This window comes from Monodelphis domestica, chromosome 6, assembly GCF_027887165.1.
Source record: "Monodelphis domestica isolate mMonDom1 chromosome 6, mMonDom1.pri, whole genome shotgun sequence".
NCBI lineage: Eukaryota > Metazoa > Chordata > Mammalia > Didelphimorphia > Didelphidae > Monodelphis > Monodelphis domestica.
This window is the reverse complement of record NC_077232.1, coordinates 58,062,277-58,083,433: the sequence shown is the minus strand read 5'-3', so window position 1 is coordinate 58,083,433 and position 21,157 is coordinate 58,062,277. Positions and strand designations below refer to the sequence as shown.

General features: G+C 34.8%; 1 protein-coding gene across 2 annotated transcripts in view; it reads left to right on the top strand.

The window, feature by feature from the left end:
• Positions 1–20,919, top strand: part of FAR1 (fatty acyl-CoA reductase 1) — a 107,285-nt gene extending 86,366 nt beyond the window's left edge. For both annotated transcript variants that reach the window (XM_007497136.3, XM_001367749.5), the window contains exons 10-12: positions 9,689–9,818; positions 16,389–16,516; positions 18,446–20,919. In XM_007497136.3, the coding sequence (XP_007497198.2) occupies positions 9,689–9,818; positions 16,389–16,516; positions 18,446–18,608 (421 nt within the window). In that variant the 3' untranslated portion in view covers positions 18,609–20,919. The remainder of the gene's footprint in view (positions 1–9,688; positions 9,819–16,388; positions 16,517–18,445) is intronic.
• Positions 20,920–21,157: the final 238 nt, after the last annotated feature.

The window sequence follows — 21,157 nt, the reverse complement described above, 5'->3', positions numbered from 1 at the left end:
CAGGTTTTTGTAGAGGGTTAAGGGTAAAAAGATCTCTCCCCCACTGTATTTAGTACTTTTCCTAGAAAATAAATTATTTCAAGTATTTTTGCTTCCCATTCAGCTTATAATATGGTAATTATTTTATCTGACTAATTTTCTGGATTGGGAAATAACAATTTTAAAAAAGCAAAATAAGTTTAAAAATTTCCATTTTATTTTAATTGTTTTAGACATTCTTTCCCTCCACAAGTTAAAACCCTTCAGGTTTTTTAAATAGAGCCTTCTTACATAAATGGAGTGAGTCTTGTTTGGAAAATTTGTTGTGGTTTTTTTTTTTAGCTACATTGATGTTTTGCTGGAAGTTATTGATTGAAAATATAGAGGTTGAGTGTTTTTAAGGAAGATGTCGATTGTAAAAGTAGTTCTGGTACTCACAGATCAGTGCCAATTAGAAAGCCAGGAACTGAAAGCTGTTTGTCATTTTCATTATTATCAGATGAAACCATTTTTAAAATTTTCTTTTGATTTCATTTATCTCTGATGTTTCTTTTCCATAGTCTACTATGGCAAAAAACAAAATACATTAAAGTGGCCCAAATTGAAATGCTTGAAGGAGAACTGGTTTCAGATTTTAGACTAGTTTTCTGTTTTCCCCAGAAAGATTTATATATGTTGTTTTGCCATCAAGAGTACTTCTTATGGATAGATTGTTCAGATCTTAAGAAAGAACACTTATGTGCCTTTTCTTTATATTAAAATTAAAAAGGAAATGTTACATTGATCACAGTTTGGAAGCAAGTAAGTGGAAATAACACAGTAGAGCAGGTTATGCCATATAATATGTATATCTTTCTGCATACCTTGCATATAGTAGGCACCCATAAAATATTAATTGAAACAAATAATTGTTGAAAGTTAATTATGCATGTTAAGTAAAAACTTCAGTGCATTTCACTACAAACGTGCATTTATCCCCTTCTAAAGGCATATTTTAATACTGTGAATTATCTTGAAAGCAAAGAAATTCAGTCAACAGTATTACACTTTGGAAAAACTTCCCCAATAAAGTTGAAATTTAGAGTTGTCCTTTTCATCATTCAACAAATCTTTATTGAGTGCTTACCATATGTGCATTTCATTAGATGTGACAACTGATTCAAAAATAGGACAATCCTTATCCTGAAGAAACTTGGGGTCTTGTTGGGAAGATGATTCCTGACATATCACTGATTTATAGGATGATACATAAAAGTAGGAGAAGCTAAAATGACTTGCTTGGATAGTGAGGACTATAGAAATTCAGCAGGGGCTTAGGCCTACTGGGAATAGCTTTGTAAAGGAAATGAGAATTTACCTGGCCCATGAAGGAAGAAGAGACAAAGGAGAGTTCTGGTTTGCCCCCTTTGCTCATAAGGTGATCTTCTACCAGGAGCAAGAGAAGAGAAGTGAACATATGCACTGAGTACTCTGGGCACAGAGAGTTGCTAGCTAGAGTGGGCAGGGGGCATGTTTTGGTTAGTGGTGGGCAGTAAGATTTGAAAGGTGGAGTCAGTCCATGTGTGTCACTGAGCACTTGAATGTTAGGCTGAGGTATGTATATTCTTTTCTTTAGGCACTGGGGAACCATTTAAAGCTTTTGAGCCAGAGGAATGACATAATGAAAACAGTAACTATGACTTGTAACAGAGTGGACTGAGAGTTGGCCTAGGAATCAGGTCCTCCTTTGTCACTTTATTAGTTGTGTGATCATGGGCAAGTCACTCTTTCTGAGTCTATTCTTTGTGTGTAAAGATAGGAAACTAACGGCACCTATCTCACAAGGTTGTTGTGTGATTTAAGTGAGAGAATTTTTATAAAACACTTTACAAACTTGAAAGTACTATGTAAATGCCAGTTATTTTTAGTTGATGCACTAGAATCCCTAGTGATATGCTAGACACTATGAGATGTACTGGGGATAGCCTTACAGTCTAATGGGAAGATAGTACATAAAAGGAAACTGAATGTGGAAGACTGGTTGTTATCCATTGTGGAGAAGGTGAAGAAGTTCAGAATGAGTGCAGTCAGTTGAGAAATTCAGTGATGGCAGAATCCCTTAAAATTGCAAGGAGTCTCAGAGGCCATGAAGCCCAACTCAGTCCTGAATCAGAATCCTTTCTATAGTGCCCCAAGTAGTTGTTCAGTCTCTACTGACAAACCTCCAATGAAGAGGAACCTATTTCCATTCAAAGGCATCTTTTCTACTTTTGGACAGCTCTCTGATGAAGTCTATTTTTTCTTCTATATTAAATAGATCTCTGTGACTTCACTCTTAGCTCCTAGTTCTGCCCTATGGGGTACCTGTGTAGGAGGGACTTTGACAAGGTGACTTCTGAAGTGCCTTCAAGCTATAAATCTATAATCCTTCTGCCAGTCTAGTTACACAGGCCAAAAAAAAAAGGCAATGCTAATATTATAACATGATTTATGCAGATACATAATTGTTCTTGCTGAATGCATGTTAGCTTCTAGTGATAACCATTTTACTTTGTAATTGCTCACCAATAGTCAGTCCCTTTTACTAATATATTTTAGAATTTTGTCAGAAATTGAAATCAAGCTCAGTAGTTTATATTTTCAAAAACCTTGTCCTCTTTCCTATTTTGAAAGTCAACTAATTTTCCCATTTCTAATTTTACACCACTCTCCCTTCACTTTGATCATCAGATATTACTGACAACTAGGGGCAAGCTAAGTGGCTCAGTGGATAATAGAGTACCAGGCCTAGAAATGAATGGTCCTGGTTTCATATCTGGTCTCACATACCTTTAGAACTGTGTAACCCTGGGCAAGTGACTCAACCCCAATTGCCTATACCACTCTTACTTACCTTGGAACCAATACTCAGCATGGGAAGGTAAGGGTTTTAAAAAAACAGAGAAAGATTACTAATAATAGCTCACTATTCCTTTTAGTACTTAGGACTAAAGTTTTTGGCCCAATTACATTGTTGATTCCGTGGAAACAGGGATTGACTAATTTTTCTATTTGTAGCCCCAGTGCTTAGCACATAGTAATCTCTCAATAAAGGCTTTTTCCTTTTTTCATTCATGTAGTTAGATTAGCCTTATGAATTGAACTCATTGAAGGAAGCTAGGTACTTCCTTACCATCCTCTTATTTATCTTAAAATCACTGTTAAGTCTCATTTTTTTTTATTTTATCTGAAGGTTAAATTTAAGAGGAAATTAAGGTTGGTGTAATGGAACGAATACTGGACTTCATGTCATAATATGTGGGTTTAATTACAAGCTTCCTGACCTTAAGAATGTCATTTAAAATTTATGAACCTCAATTTGCTTATCTTTATGGTAAGTGAGTTGGATTCTCCATGATCTTGAAGATGTTTCCCAGTACTAACATGCTATATAATTAGAAAGATTATTCACTGGAAATGGTTAAACTAAATTTGAGGACTTGGCAAATGCATGTTTTCTGGAAGATGAAACATCACATTCCCCAACTTTACTAAACCACAAAACACGGTAATTTAGTTTTCTTTACCTTTGACCAATTCAGATCAGAGATGTGTAATTTAGGATAAAAACATATATTGGATGGATCTTACATTGTTATCTACACAGCTAAAGAATTGTCATTCGTTAAGCTGCCATTGTGCACATTCTCTCATTAAAGAAGTTATGGTCCAATGAAAGTAATCTACCATCTTCAGAGAATTTCTGGAATAAAATCTGCATTCTAGGCTTCCAGAGTAGCAGGCAATAGAATTTCAATCCTGTGTAGTACATGGGGTAAAACAAACTTGTTCTTTTGCACAAGAGGGAAAAGACATGTATGTTATGTTACATATACTTTTCTTTTCATAGTTATAAGGAGGGAAAAGAAAAAAATTAAGTGTATAATGACTATCAGAAAACTGGATGAATGTGCCTTTTTTTTTTCCACGGTATGTTCTAAATCTGAAATTTTATCAGCATGGCATAGAGGATGGAGAACCAGCAGTGGAGTGAGGAAAACCCAAGGTCCTGGCCTGTGTCAGACCCAGACTAACTATGAGCTTACTCAAGTCTGCTTTGGATCTGCTTTGGATCAGAAATAAAATCAGTGGTCTAAAACACACACACACACACACACACACACACACACACACACACACACACACACACACACAACCAAAATAAACTGACCAGAGTAAACTTACCTATCTTTGGTGTGCTTACATTAAAAATATTAAAGACTGAGTATATTGCAAGATCCAAAATATAGACGCTCAATAAACAAAAAAAAGGAAAAAAGGTCCCAGTTCCTTACCCATGTAATTTATGGTCTAGGATACTATGCTATATACATAAATCATTGTAATAGCCAACAATAAATGAAAAATGCACTAGGGAAGTACAAAGGTCTATGTGTAGACTAAGGAAGAAAAAGTCATTAATGATTGGAGATATTAGTACTCTATAGTTAAAGATAAGGGCTAAGCCTTAAAAGAAGTCAAGATAAAAAAGTAACCATTTGAGAGTTACATATTTAAAGGTAGTTGTTGATATAATGGAAACAAATTAGATTGCCAAGGGAGAAGGGTGGAAAGGGAGTGCTGAATAGAGAATTTTGAAAAATGCTCAAGGATAGTGAAGAGCCAGAAAACAAGTGATTGGAGAGGTAGGAGGAGAATCAAGAAAATGGAATCTTTTGGAAATTAAATCCACAAACATTAAACACCTCCTGTTTTCTAGGCATTGTGCTAAATGTTGGGGATTCAAAAAACTCACAACATTTGAAGGAAGCCTGGAGATTGAGGTAAAGAGGAAGAAAATTCTAGGCATGGAGGATTGCTAATAAAAATGTATTTAGGAGATGCACTCCAATTAGAAGGACAGGAAAGACCAGCTTCACTAGATCACAAAGAACATCTAGAAGGGAGTGGGGGGAAAGGTTAAAAGTGGACTGAAAAGGTAGGAAGGAACCAGGTTCCCAAGTGCTTTAAAAACCAAACAGGGTTTTATATTTGATTGTGGAGGCAAAGCTACTGGAGTTTATTGAATATAGATGGGGTTGGAGAGGGATGAGGGTGACTTGGTCAAACCTGTACTTTAGGAAGGTTACACTGATAGGTGATCATAAGATGGAATGGAGTGAAGAGAAATTTGAAGTAGGGAGAGCCACCAGAAGACCATTATAATAGTCTAGGAGTGAGGTTATAAAGGCCCAAGTTAGGGTCATTGCAGTGTCAGAGGAAAGAGGGGTAGGTTGAGGGGTTAATATTAGAGATGTTGTGAAGGCAGGATTGATGGGATTTGGCAACTAATTAAGATGTGAAAGGGTAGCAAGAGTGAGAGGTTGAGGATGACACCTAGATTGTAATCCTGGATTACTGAGAGAATGTTAATCCCTTTGACAGTAATAAGCAACTCAGCAAGAGAGAGGAGAGTTAAGAGGGGAAAAATTGTTTCAGTTTTGAACATATGTTGAGTTGAAGATATATGTGTGTGTGTGTGTGTGTGTGTGTTTACATGTATACATATATAATGGGTGTGTATGTGTCTGTATGCATCTAGTGATGCAAAACTAGAAATTAGGAGAGTAGTGCTGGATCAAAAGCTCTGAGAAGCAACTGCATGAAGGTAATAATTTAATCCATGGGAGCTGATGAGATTACCAAATAAAATGGTATAAAGGGAGAAGACAAGTGGCCCTAAAACAGCCTAGAAGGAAGTAGAGACACTGATTATAAGATATCCTTCTGAAGGGCTTTATCCACTAAAGAGAGAAGAGATTGGCTGATAAGTAGTATGGGGGAAAATGGAAATCACAATCATTTTATATCTTGGTGACTTAATAGCAGAAAGTACCTAATCCCTTCTGAAAAAGAAAAAACAAATCCTGCAGGGACACGGTAAAATGGAGGGTCTCATCCACTGTTGTAACAACTGCTTGCTATCCTTGGATAAAAGACCTTCTAGTTTTGTTGAGAAGGACTAAAGTATTTAGTCATTTGCCTTTGTCTCCTTTTCTTAAACAGAAAATGTTTTCTTAGTTGCATGCCAAATATTCTACTTTTCTTCCTTGATTATTCCTTCTTTCTCTGCTCATCCTCTCATGGAAAATACTTTACTTACCATAAGCTACTACAAAATATTGTTGATTATGTATTTTAGATAATCCTGAAAGATTATATAACAATTAAGTGTGTACCCTAGAAAGCTGAAACTATCAGAAAGATACCAGTCTTCCTTAATATGCTAATAAATTTATTTGCTTTCTTCATATTGTTAACCCACAGTCACAGATCTCTGGTAGGTATACCTCTTAAAAGAGGTGAAGAGAGTTCCCTGACACTAGTGGGAATGATTAGATCCAGTGAAGGTTCTTTGAGGATGGGGGAAACATTAGGCTTATTGTTAGACAGCAAAGAAGTAGCCTTGAAACAAGGAAGCAGATTGAAAATTCATGAGAGTGGGAATGAATGGGGAGGGGAGGGGTCTATTGAATAAGATGAAATAGAAGGTGATCATGTGTATGCAGAAGTGTGACCACTTTTTCATTAGGAGTGGGAGAAAGAACTACTAGGGGAAGACATCTGAATGATGTCTTGAATAGATGAACAGAAAGGGGAAAATGGCATAGCTAAAACCAGGTAAGAAGTGGGGGGAAGGGGTGGTGGAAGCCATTGGATTTGTCAGTAAAATTATAGGTGAGGTAGCCTTTTAAAGGTTAGTTTCCACAGAGAGGTATAGACAGGAACCATATTGTAAGAGGTTAAGAAATGGTCATGGGGAAGTGGTCAGTGATTAAATTGTCATACTGATAACTAAAGCAAACTTTTAGAGAAGAAAGAAGGGGATGGAATTAGAGGCACCTTTGGAAGGATCACCCATATTGATGAATAGTAGGGAGTGTCTACCTCAGGAAGACTTATCTTGAGGATACTTATTTGAAGTATAAAGTGAACAAAGAAAAAGTTTGAATTTCTGATCATGAAACTATTTTGAATAGCAGCTACATAGCATTATTATGCCATAGTTTACCCTGGTTTTGTGAGTTCTTTGACGTGGGTGTCTCCCACTAAGGGGACTTTCCCCACCAATACAGAGCAGCAACGCTTCTGCAATTTAAAAGTCTTAGAGAGGTTAGAAGACTTGTCCAGAGTCAGGTAACTAGTATATGTAAAAGATGGAACTTGACCCCACTTCTTGTTATCTCCAAGGCAAGCCCTCGGATTTTTTCTTGTGCTTATGCTGGGGTTGAAGAATCTTCCCAACAGTACCTATACAGCTATTAGTGCAGATGCTGAGGTCCAGATTAGGCTGTAACCATTCTGAGAAGATAATGTCTGCCTCAGAAGTTTAAAGGTTGGGAGGTTGCACAGTGGAGTTAGGGGAGTTTTTTGTTGTAATGTGTAGGTTGGTTGTGATGGATACTAACTTCATGTCAAGTCACAGCTGCCCTACTCATGGCACAACTAGAACTATCCATGGAGGCCATCTTGCTATCTTTGTATCAGTTGAATACTTAAAACTGTATAAAACTTAACTCAAGGCACATCATTTTTGACATTTTTTTCTTTCATAGTTCTCTAGGCTCAGATTTTGTTAATCAGGGTTACACAGGCCAGGAGTTCTATAGTATGCAACTATTATAGGAACACCTTTTCACAAACCTACTTAGTCACATTTTGAAAATGTTTCTAAATGATCCTAACTTGAGTTAACTTTTGAGTATTCTTTTCTTATCCAAACCTAACATGATCCTTCCATTGATGCTGTATAACATGAGGGCAAACTCTATCCCAAGATCATTATTGACTGCTCCAAATAATCTGTGTATTATCAGAAAATTAAAAAAACCTCTTCAGCTCAGATGTTTAACCTAAGGCAAATGGAGTAGATAGATATACGTTAGCATTCAGTCATCTTCACTCAACCATAAGAAACTCAGGATTGAGTTTGGGTTGTTGTTGGGCTGTTGAAGGGTCTTGGTACCATAATCATGGAGCATAAAAAAGAATATAAGAAGGAAAGACCAAGTGTTAGAAATGGATCAATATACAAGATACCTACCATCTCCTTTTCAGGGGTGTGTGCAGTAGTCGTACTAGTGAAAGGAGCATTGGATTCCATCTTGAGCATCTTGGTATCTTCCCCACAGTACCTTGTACATAGTAGGTTCTCAGTAAATAATTGTTGAATGAAGAAAGGAATGGTTTCTGTGTAAACTTAAAATCTGAATTATCATGAAGGGATGACGTTAATATCATTTATCAAGTATATATGGAGGAGTATTGACAAAAATTTTAATTTGCTACTATTTAAATTTTTCATAATTTTTAGTACTTTTATTATAATGGTGTTGGGCATTTGTGACAATCTATTTCAATTTTAATAGGTTTTTTTTTCCTTCAGCTTTTTTTCTTTCTATTATCATTTGGTTACTTTGGAAGAAAACATTCTAAGTATATCACATTCCTTGCCCAAATGGAACAAGTTTTTCTTTATTTTTTACTGGTCCTATATAGAAAAATAGAGGAATTGTCAAATAAATAAAGCAGTGCTGAAATGGAGGACTTAATTTTTTTGATGAAGCATGATTTTGATTTTTAGAGCTCATACTATATGAGCTTCATCAGTGTTTCAAATTCTGTTTCTAGGACTTTTTTTTTTAAGATGATGATTGTATCTTGGAAGCCTTTTTCATGTAAGCATTTCTGTTTTAAAGTGATTTCCGTTTTAATTTAAAGCAATGGAAATAATATAAACTTTTTTTCAGATGGAATTCTTTTTTTTTTTAATTTTTCCAAAAATCCTCATGCCAAGATCTGCCAAGAGAGAACTTTTTCCTTTTCTTCTCATTTGAAGTATTAAAATGTAATTTGTGATTACTTCAATTTATTTTAAATACAATATATTAAGACTGTGTGTTCGTGGCTTGTATATATAATTGAGATTAGTGAGAAAATTAATATTTGTCCCAAACGGGAACTGGACTGGATGATCTCCAAATCTTTGGGGCTTGAGTGGTTATATAGAACTCATTTACAGAAGGCTGGGATGAGGGATAAGTGATAATTTTGCTGTTTTTTTTTTGTTGTTGTTTTGAAAGTCATATATAAGGGGTCATTTATCATAACACATTAAATAGATCAGAAATGACCTAAAGCTGGTTTTTTGGGGTGATTAAAACATCATTGTGCTCATCATGAGTTGATTTAAGTCAAATGAATATTTCTAGTGGCAAATGAATATTTCTGCATATTTTTTCCCAATCTAAATAAGTTTGAGTTGTTGAAAATGTTATTTATGGCTGTCAGGAGCCATTATTAGTATTTGGATTTCACCTAAAATCCTAAGTGGATGCAGCTGAGCTAGATTGCAGTTTAAAAGTGAGGCATTGTTGGTTTTACTAATTTATTGTTTCCATTTTTACAGTAAGTTTGACTTCAGATTGTTTTTGAAGCACATTTATTTTATATAACCCCAACTTTGATGCTGTACCATATTTCTTGCCAGCTGCTTCAGATTTCCTCTTTCCTTTTTGGAGTGAACCCAAGATGCAGAAATGTTCTTATTTCTTCCACTAGGTGAATTATGCACCAAATCTCGATATTAGTGTATATGTATTTGGGGGGAGATGTCACATGTATCTGGGCAGTGATAGAACTTTTATGATCTATACCTGGTATAAATTTGTAAATCTTTCTTCAAACATAGGATGATGAAAACAATAAGTCGTCTGCACAAAGCTATGGTATTTCTAGAATACTTCACAAGTAATTCTTGGGTTTGGAACACAGACAATGTCAATATGTTGATGAACCAGCTAAACCCTGAAGACAAAAAGGCAAGTTGTTTTTTTTCCTTTTTTTTAGGAACAAGAATCATGCATTCAGAATCATGGATTACATAAATACTACTCTATTTACTGTATTATACAATATGGAGGAATATTGTATTAAATTTGTTTGCCAGAAAATAAAATATTTATAATCCTGGGTAGGAATGGAAATTAAAAATTTACAATTTCCTTGGACTTTTCTCCTTGATGGATGTTATTTATTTTCTATGAAGACTTAATGACTTTTTAAAAACCTTTGTCTTCTTCCTTAGAGTTGATACTAAGTATCAGTCCCAAGACAGAAGAACATTAAGGTATAGACAGTTGGGGTTAAATGACTTGCCAAGGGTCACACAACTGAGGGGATATCTGAGGCCAGATTTGAATCCAGAATCTCCATCTCCCAACCTGGTTACCTATCCACTGAACCTAGTTGCTCCAAACTTAGGGATTAAAAAATTGCTTTATATCCCACATTTTATAATAACAAATTGCTCTTCATATATTTCTACTTTTCCTTTTAGGTTTTCTACTATTTTTAAAATTTAACAATGTGCACAGAGAATTAGGAGAAATAGCTGGTAACATACAATTCCAGTGAAACCAGTAGCATCTTAGCAAAGGGCTTTCTCAAACACCATTATAGAAATATCTTTTATCTAGTATGATCTAGAATTTGGTGTTTCAGAAAGATGAAACTAACCATTTTTGTCAAAAATCTTTCTAAAACCTGTTCTGTATATCTCTGATTTAACAAAAGAACATCTTGAACAAATCTGAACTTTTATCAATGATACCTGGTCATAGTTGGGAACTGCAGTCCAGCCATATTGACTTCCTTTCTGTTCTTTATACACAGTATTCCATCACCTGTCCCCATGCTTTTTCATTCCCTGTCCCCAGGCTTAGAATACTCTTCTCTCTCTGTGCTTAGAAGTCTTGTAAAAATACAAGTCAAATTAATTTTCTTATAGAGGTATTTCCTATTCTTCCCAGATCCTAGTGCCTTTCCCTCTAAGGGTACCTTTGGTCCTTTTTATAGGTATCATGTATACCTATATATGGACAGTTTTGTCTTCCTTTGGAATATAAGCTTCCCAAAGCAGAGATTTTTCTGTTTGTTTGTTTGTTTGTTTTTTGTCTCCCCATTGCTTTGCATAGATTCTGGCAAATCATAAAATGCTTGTTGATTGATGAGTTCCTTGGAGGTATCCCCAAGAAGCTCCTGTTTTTTAAAAAGTATTAAATGTCAACTTGGCTCTTTTGAATTTTTGTCACTTCATAAAAGTAGAATGAAAGATGTATAGTTGCATAAGATTCTGGACAGTATATATTATGGAGCCCTTTTCCATAATCTTTTCTAGTAGAAGACTTCTTCATTAGTTTCACTAGTCATTTTTCTTATCAATTAGCAGTTGAAATTATCTATTCTTTTTGGTATTGTTATCATATTAAATCATTTAAAGTTCCTTAACTTTTCAGCACTTTTATCCCTACTTGTATTATTTGTTAATGGAATAGGGAGAATTTGTTCTAATAGAGTTGGATACTAATTCATTCTAAAGTATACTTCCTTTTTAGAAGGCAGTTTTGAAAAATCTGCATAAGACCATACTTTTCTCATTTTTGGTGCTCCATTTATGGTGCCTTTTCAAGACCATACAAGACTTTTCTAATATTGGGCTTTTGCTAGCATTCTGAGCAAAAGCAAAGTTAAAACTCCATTCTTTAATGTTATAATAGGATCAAAAGCATGAAAGTGATTCTGTAATAACATTTCACATTCTAGTCTACATATTAAATTACTGAAGTAAGGTTGGCCAGTAGGAAAATGTTGAAGGTCTGTGCTGTCATCTTGGTGTGGAGGTGATTTTGGATTCCAGTAGAGCACACATTCTGTCAGGTGTTGTCATGCTGGACAGGCCTGCTCTGTTTTCTGAGAACAAGTCTAGTTAATCACAAAGAATCACATCACTCATCAGCTGATCCATTCCTGCAGTGATAAAAAATTTTTTTTGGCAATAGCAATTTATGAAACATGGGGAAAAGACAAAACAGCTTCAGTCCTTTGTGGGCCCCATTCTGTTCCTGCTGTGGTAGAAAAAGGAGAAGGTGCTACAGTCAGTATAGTTTTTAGACTCAAAATTTTAAATAATTTGTTGCTTGGTATTCCAAATGTGAAGTTTTTATTTAATGAGAAGCTGTATTGCTGGAGAAGCTTAATCATATTAATCTTGGTATCCTTCTTGCAAACAAAAGAAGCAAAATGGAATATATGGCTCCCAGGTATGCAAAAAGAGCAGACAGTGCAGTGAGTTTTCTCATATACTCCTAAGCCACAAGAAATAATTACTACATGGGAAATTTCAAAAATACAACATATTTATAGCTTATACATCAGTCTCAGCAACAGAAAATAGAATGGCAGAGAATTCTATGAAGAACATATACCCTCCATGTCTTCTGATTCTTAGTGGCGTCAGTGCAAAAGTGGGAAAAGGTAAGGATAAGAGGAAATATTTGAGAAAATAATTCAGGAGAACTACAGAGTACAAAGACTTGTAGACTATATAGATCCTTCTTGCCCCTGTATCTTGAACACTTTTTTGAAAAAAAGAATTGATAGTCAGCATAGTGATTACTAAACAACATAACAAGGAATTAAAGTGACTACATTTTAAGGCAGGAAAAGGTTTTTTATATATATGAGCGTTATCCTTGAGTCAACTTCTAAATATAGTTGGATCATCAAAGCTAAGATAAGAATTTAAAATGAGAAAAAATTATAATGGGAAAAAAATTCAATATACAGTTTATGTGTGTGTGTGTTTGGAAATCTGAATTGTACATTCAGATCAGCAGAATAAAATACCACCTTTTCAACAAAATATCTCCCATCCACATAGTCAGGTTCATTCAAAATTCTTGGGATTTTTTTAACAAAAAATATCCAAAATGGATTGTTGACTTAAATAATAAGTATACTTACTAAGGGTATTTACTACTTAATGGTGGAAATCAAACACAGAATCCAGATTGGGAAGAGGCTCTTTGTGAATCATGAATTGCAGTTTTGTAGATGGCCTGTAGATTGAAATAAACCATAAGATATTGCCATGCCTCTTAGAATAAATCTGTCACCCCTCAACAAACATTTTCCTATCTATCCACCCAGGAAAAACCAAATAAGTAAAGAATATGTAGAAAGAAAACATTGATTTTTTTTTTGCTTGTTTTCTTCATATAGATTTCCCTTCACTTCAGTATTCCCAATTCCCCCCCCCCCCTTTCTCATCTTTGGAGAGATTTGCTAATTCTGCTAATTATTTCTGTTGTGCAGGCCATACATAAGTTCTACCATTTGTTCCTATAGAATATCTCAAGATTTTAATTTCTCTCTTGACCCATTGTGGAACATTCTCTGGTTCCATGTTGTTTTAAGAATTCACAGTGTGTTGGTTCAGTTTTATCTTACATTATTTAAGAGACATTTGTAATAGTTTATATGCCTTGGAAGTCTTCTAATTTAAAAGTCTTTCCTATTGGTTGATCTGCTTGTGCTCTAGATTTTTAACTGAATTTTCTTCTGAGTTTTTTTAGTGGTTTTAGGTTCCCCCTGCTTTTATTCCCTTTTCATTTCACTTTCTGACTTTTCTTTTGGTGGTAGATTTCCCCTTGTGATAGACCTCAAAGTTGTCTTACCCTCCCATGTTAAGGAATTCTTTTTACACCAGACCTTGTTCCCTGCCCCAAGTAGCTTCTGTGGAGACAGGTCTGACTCTAACTGTATTATAGGGCCCTTTCCATCAGTTTTGTATGACCTCTCACTCTGGCTCTGTGTTTCAGTTCCCTCCATTCTTTAGAACTCTGGATGGGCTGAGACAGACAGTATTGGGCACTTTTGATAGGCTTGGAGGAAGAATAGATTTAGTGATCCAGGTGGTTTCTTTTGTCTTTGGGTTTCCAAGCTAGGATACCCCTTCCCTTCTGTCTCTTCCACAGTATCTCTACTCTCCTATACTTCTCCCTCTTCCACAGTTAACTTGACAGAATTGAGATCTGCTACTTATTTCAATAGGATGTTGGGGGGTAGGGTTGCCAAGGCTTGTTGCTTTCACTTTGGCAATATCTCTTGAATAATTGTCCCCTTCGATCCTCTGGCACTGCCATCAACTGGTACAAGCCCTCAACACCTTAAGACCTCACTACTGGATGAGACTATTGGAATAGCCCTCTTTAAAAGGGTTTTTGTCTGCTTCAAGTTTCTCCTCACTCCATGTAGCCACCAATTATTTTCCAAAAGCATATCATACTCATTCTCCATTTACTCTATTCAGTAAACTCCAGTGGCTACCTGCATAAATGAGATGCAAGGGATTCAAGTTTTTTGTTACCTTTTAAAAATTTACATTAGTGTGCATTACTTTCCACTTCTTCACTCATTGAAAAAAAGTAAAACAATACTCTCATAACAACATATGCATAGTCAAGCAAATTGAATTACTACACTGGTCGTGCCCAAAAAGTATGTATATATGTATATATATATGCTGAGTCCTTCACCTTTTTGTCAGGAATTGGGTAGCATTTTTTGTCATGAGTTCTCTGGAATCTTGGTTGGCCATTATTTGATCAGAATTCATAGGTTTTTCAAAGTTATTTGTCTTAACAATGTTGTTTTTGTATAAATTATTTTCCTGGTTCTATACACTTCACTTTGCATCAGTTTATACAAATCTTCCCAGGTTTCTTATAAACTTTCCCCTTCATCATTCCTGATAACACCATAGTATTGTGTCTCATTCATATACCATGAATTCTTTGGCCATTTCCCCTTTGGCTGGCACTCATTTATTTTCCAGTTCTTCACCACCACAAAAAGAATTGCTGTAAATATTGTTGTACCTATATACATCTTTTTCTTTGCTCTTTTTAAAGTACAGACAGTATCAGTATCTCTGGGTCAAAGGGTAGGGACTTACAGATTGGTAACTTTTTGAGCATAGTTCCAAATTGCTTGCCATTTCATAGTTCCACCGGCAGGTGTAATAAAATACTTGTTCTCCATATAATACACTTTTCCACAACCTCCTGAAGACTTGTCATTTCCCCCTTTTGTCAGCTCTTCCAAGCTCTGATGGATGTGAGGTAGAACGTCATAGTTGCTTTAATTTCCATTTCTTTAATCTTTGGTAATTTGGTTCATTTACCTGAGATTTCTTCCTCTGAAAACTGCCTATTCTTATCCTTTGACCATCTCTCTATTAGGAAATAGCTCTTATTCTTATAAATTTGAATCCGTTTTCTATATATTTTTCCTGTTACTGGGTCAAAGAGTATGCATTTTTATAATCCTTTAACAGTTGGACCAATTAACAACTCCACCAGTAGTGCCCTAGTGTCCCAGTTTTTTCTATACCCATTTGTCATTTTCCTTTTCTATCACATTAGCTAATCTGATAGGTTTGAGGTGGTACCACTGAGTTACTTTCAAATGCATTTCTCTAATCAATAGTAATTTAGAACATTCTTTTCCATATGACTATGGATATCTTTGATTTCCTTTTCTGGGAAAAAAAAAAAACCTGTTCTTACCCTTTGATCATTTGTCAGTTGGAGGTTGACTTGTATTCTTAAAACATTCTCTAAGAAAAAATCCTCAGGACCAGATAGATTCACAAGTGAATTCTACCAAACATTTAAGCAACAGTAAGGTTTATATGGTATTGAAATTAATTATTGACATCTCTTTTGTCTCCATATGTCAACTTGGTCTGGAAAAAATGACTTTTTATGAATTTTTTCCTTATATTTCCCAAGCAAGACTAAGGTCATTTTCTAGATTTTTGTGAGATAGTGGTGGAACAGACCTTGGCTTTACTACTTCCTCCTCCTTTTCTTCCATCCTGGTCATTCTCTAATTTAAGAAACATTTACTGAGTATCTGTTACGTACAAGACACCTTAAATCCAAAGATAAAAACCAATGTAATTCAAACAATCTGGAGCTATGATTGGAGCCAATCAGAAAGAGGATATTTAAGAGGGAGAGAGGATACAGAAGAACTCTTTTAGTTCCTAGAATTAGGAGATTAAAAAGAGAAAACTATATTTGTTCAGAGGACAGCTGGGAAGCTCTGTGGATTGAGAGCCAAGCCTAGAGACAGGAGGTCCTGGGTTCAAATATGACCTCAGATACTTCCTAGCTGTGTGACCCTGGTCAAGTCACTTGACCCCCATTGCCTAGCCCTAACTGCTCTTCTGCCTTGGAACCAATACACAGTAGTGATTCCAAGACAGAAAGTAAGGGTTTAAAAACTAACAACAACCACAAAAACTATATTTGTTCAAATTGGATTCTACCTCTATTTCCAATATGGAGATTCACCCCATTTCATAGATTCTTATTAAGTTGATGATGTGAGGATGTCTATTTGTGGTTATAAGAGTATGATTATTGGTGTTACTTTTATTTCTGTTGTAATTATTTGGAAAGTGAAATTTTTTCTTTTAGATATCTTTTGATTAAAATGATTCTCACAAGACACTCTAATGGTGAAAACATTGCTTTATGCAGACATTCAATATAGATGTGCGACAGTTGCATTGGGCAGAATATATTGAAAACTACTGCATGGGAACTAAAAAGTATGTATTGAATGAAGAAATGTCAGGTCTTCCTGCAGCACGGAAACACCTGAACAAGTAAGTTTGCATGGAGTTGTTGTTGTGTTATCCTGCTTATGTTACTCCATATAATCTATTATGAAGCTATTTAGACCTTCAAATCTGTACCAACCTTTGTCCTGAATTGAACGCATTTTTTATATCCAAAATAAGAATTTAATGGCCCAGAAGGAAATAATCCTTATAGTTCTGCTGGAACGTTATAGTTCTATGAGATTAACTCTGATTTAAGGGGGGAAAGGGGGAGCTAATTCTCTTCATTGATTTTTCAAATTTGTTCCTTACGATAAGATGCATTTTGATGAATTATTTTAAAAATTACAATTTATCCCATCCCCAATACTACCAAAGAAATGAGATTATTACAACAATCAGTATTTGAATGGATCTATTGTCATTGATGTAGGTGTGTCCTCCATTGGTATAAATCATAACTCAACCACACATTCTTATCCTATATGACTTATCTATGTCATCCTATAAATACTATAAATATTCCATAAGGTCTACTCAAACATCTTGGGACTTTTTTTCTAGGTCTCTTATAATTTTGAGGATACTAAGAAATAAATATGCAGACCATCCAATCATAGGAAACCTTTTTAGGCAAAAGAAACAAATATAAAAAAGTGAATTTAATTTTTGCATATCCTTCTTGGGGATTGAGGGAACAATACAATATACAGAAGATAATTTTATTTTCAATGCTGAAGCGAACTTATTGTGTATGTTTCCTAGTGATGTGTTAGCAAATTGTATGTTTTTTAGAAGTACTTTGTGAGCTGACAAAAAAAATAGAAATAACCAAACATACTCTTGTCTTTGTAAGCATTATGTAACAGTTAACTAGATAAAAGAAATGGACAGTGAATTTGCAAAACAAATCCAAAGACAAGATAAGAGAAATAATGAGGAATTTTTATGACTCGGGCATATGCTGAATAAAAGAGCTTGAATAAGGATTCTTGACTTAAGTTGTAGCTAATTTCATCCATTAGAAGGCAGTGAAAATAATTAGAGGATTGTTGGGCTATACCTAACTCTAATCTAAAAGAATGACATGAGAGGTTAAGGAGAAGAAACAGTAGACATAGGAGAAGGTTGTGGTTAACTTTGACTTCTTAATATTCTTGGAGAAATGCATCAGCTATATAGCTTATACGTGAGAATAATTTTTTTAAAAATAATCCCTTACTTTCTGCCTTAGAAGTGATACCAAGTATTGGTTCCAGGGCTAAAGAGCAGTAAGGGCTAGGCAGTTGGGGTTAAGTGACTTGCCCAGGGTCACACAGCTAAGAAGTGTAATGCTAGATTTGAACCCGGGACTGGCCTCCCCACTCCAGGGCTGGCACTCTTTCTACTGAGCCATCTCACTGCCCCAGAGAATATGTTTTTAAAAGTTTAGAAACAAAGCAGATATGATCTCTTGATTTCCTTTAAAGGAAATCATCCAAGGAATGATAGGACATTTTTAGTAATGAAATTTTAACAATCATGAATGATTCTAAGGAATGAGAAGGAAAATGGGGGAAAGTACTTAAAGAGACTAGTGTAGTTTCATAGGACATTTCCTTCAAAAAGAATATGAACAGAATATGGAAACAGGACTCTATAAATCAAACTACAAAAAGATACCAGACAGAACAGTATCCAGCAGTTAAAATGAGATAAAGTTTGTGAAAAATACTAAGTATAAGACCAAGGACAGAAAAAAAGGGAAGTGAGACAGGCAGGTGGGATACTGTTGATAAATATCTTTCATAAGATCTCTCTTTTTAAAAAGGGACATGAATGGCTGTGGTACTGCTCATCTGCTTTTTTTTTTTTGTCAAGCAAGACTAAAATGTACTTTTGACTATTGATTTATAAACCAAATACTGATCCTAGTTATTTACCATATTTGTGATGTGAGTGCCCAGTTTTTATTTCTTTTGTTCTGTCTTCTAGGTTGCGGAACATACGCTATGGTTTCAATACTGTCCTTGTGATTCTGATTTGGCGTATTTTTATTGCAAGATCACAAATGGCAAGAAACATCTGGTACTTTGTGGTTAGTCTGTGTTATAAGTTCTTGTCCTACTTTAGAGCATCCAGCACTATGAGATACTGAAGAAAAGAATTTAGCATTAGGACATCTATGCATATGGTGGTCTTAACTGCACAAAACCTGTAAAATGTACTTAAGTTATCTCACTTTTTGTCAAGACATTAAACCATCTTAGATCTGGAGTGTGGAATAAATGACAGTACATTTACTGTAACATTTAAATGTGTTTACTCACAGAAACCTAGACAATAAACGATTGGATGTCAGCTAAACCAATATTAGCCAATTCTATGATAACCACACAATCAAGGCTTCACATTTTTGTCCTGGAGAGTGTTTGGGGGATGGGAACAATGAGGGAGGAAGGTGGGAAAAAACTAGGACCACTGACCAATATAACTGTGCAACCTGGGAAATACATCGATTGAAATCTATGCCTTAACATAGTGAATTTCTCATTGTAATTTTAACCTGAATGGAAATGTTCATTTGGATATAAATATTGGCTTATTTTTTAGAACTAAATCTTTTATCTTTCTTTTCCATGGGAATGTTTTAGTCCTATATAAAATCTTGTCTAAACTATGGCACATTTTATCCTTTAAGTTATTGAAAATTCTCAGATATGAATGTGGTAGTATCTTTTTTTTTACATTATCTTTTTTTTAATTGTTAAGGATTTGATTCACTTAGTTTCATTTTCTCCAATCATTTTATTTTATTGTTGAAAAGCAATTTAGCCATAGGTTTGACTTGACCTACAGAATTTGATGGGTTTCAGAATTCATATATTTTCTAATGTATTTTTGAAGGGAAATTAATAACAGCCACACAGCAGAATAGTCAAAATATTAAAAGGAATAGAAATACCAGCTGCTAAGTTTTTCTATTTATGGATGATTATGAAATTAGTCCAGTAGGTATCTCTTGAACTTTTGAAGCCTGAAGATTTCTTTAGACTCTTCTCCATGCCTTTCGTTCACCCCTTTTATAAAATTGTCCTCTTAGAATTTTTAAGATATGTACTTTCTTTCCAACAAAAACTGAATGTGCATTATGAAAGAATGTATTTGTGAGCAGTGATGCCATCTTTCAGACATACAGATGTGTGTAAGCACATACTACTAACTTGCAAGCTGAATTCCTTCAAGAAAAAAAATAAGACTTCAAAGAATAATGTGTATTAAATCCAAATAAAGGAATTTATTAATATACCATGTTTAATAGCAAACTTGACTGAATTTGGAGATACTGTCTATTTTCTGTGCATGTGGTTTTAGCTTTAGTAAGAAATACATTTATAGAGACTTCTAGGGACAAGAAAGAGTTGAAGTATATTTTAATGACATTATGGTTTCTCTTTAAATCTCAGTAGAATGCTATATTATACTCTTTTAACATAACTTTCATTTAACAAATTGTTCAGCATAACACTGTGTTCAAATTAAAAGGATCACGTTGTACTGTATTTAAATCATCAGCAATGAATCTTTGAATATATATGTATATATATGTATATATATATATATTTAAAGAGGTCAATTCACAACACAAAATAATTATATATAAAACTCAACACCTTGACATTTTCTTTGTCAGTTTCAAAGCAGTGTCTGAAAGGCTTATTTTGTTACTGTTGTGAAAAGCTAATTGTAAAGGAAAACACCTTCTTTTGTGTAGGTGTATAATCTTGAGATGAAAAATGCTTCCATGTTGAAGCCAAACTTTCTGTAGTAAAAACTTTAAACATCCTTTTAAACGATACTGTATATATAGAAATATAAATGTGTGTACGCACATGTGTGTACATATATGTATGCATAGGTTATATGTGTGTGTATACATACATATATATGTATTCTTTGAAATGCTATTTGGTTTCTGGTCCAGGACCATACCTTTTTTAAGGTGTGAGAGACCTGAATAGTGTCTAAAATGGAATAAATGATGGTTCCTGTGGTTTTAACTGTTCCACTTAATATTCCTACTGTATGCATTAAACCATCTCCCTGAATGTATTCTCATTATTGAAAATATGCTAATATGGGTATGATTTACAGTTTCTTCAAAAATATTCCTAGAATCCTGGGACCTATCTTTGTATCTTGTATGTGAACTTGGAGGAAAATGCAGCTGCTCCATCACTATTGAGTGCAACAGGAGTATGCACGTTTTATGTGTATGTACATATGTATGTGCGTACGTATGTTCAGTTTGTTTCATTCATACTGTTGTACCATAACATAAAAGTATGTCTCCTCCGAATTCCTCTGATTGTAAGTCTGGGAGGTCCTGAAGCCCTTGCACTAATTTTCTCTGTTGACAATTCTGCTTTTAAAGAAAGGCTGTTAAATAAATTAACTGTGAATCAGTACATCATTGTGGAACATAAAGATCCTTCCTCTTTGCCCTAGATGGTGACCTTTCATCCTCAGGGGAAGACAAATGCCCAGAGAGTTTTAAAAGCCCCATTCCTGTGCTTTGCCCATTGGTGGGATATGGATTTCTGCCCTGTTACATAGGTTACTTTCTCCTTTGGCTTGACCTCTTTGGAGCTTCTTCCATCGATAACATGAACACATATTTTCATTCCATATGAATCAGTTGCTAAA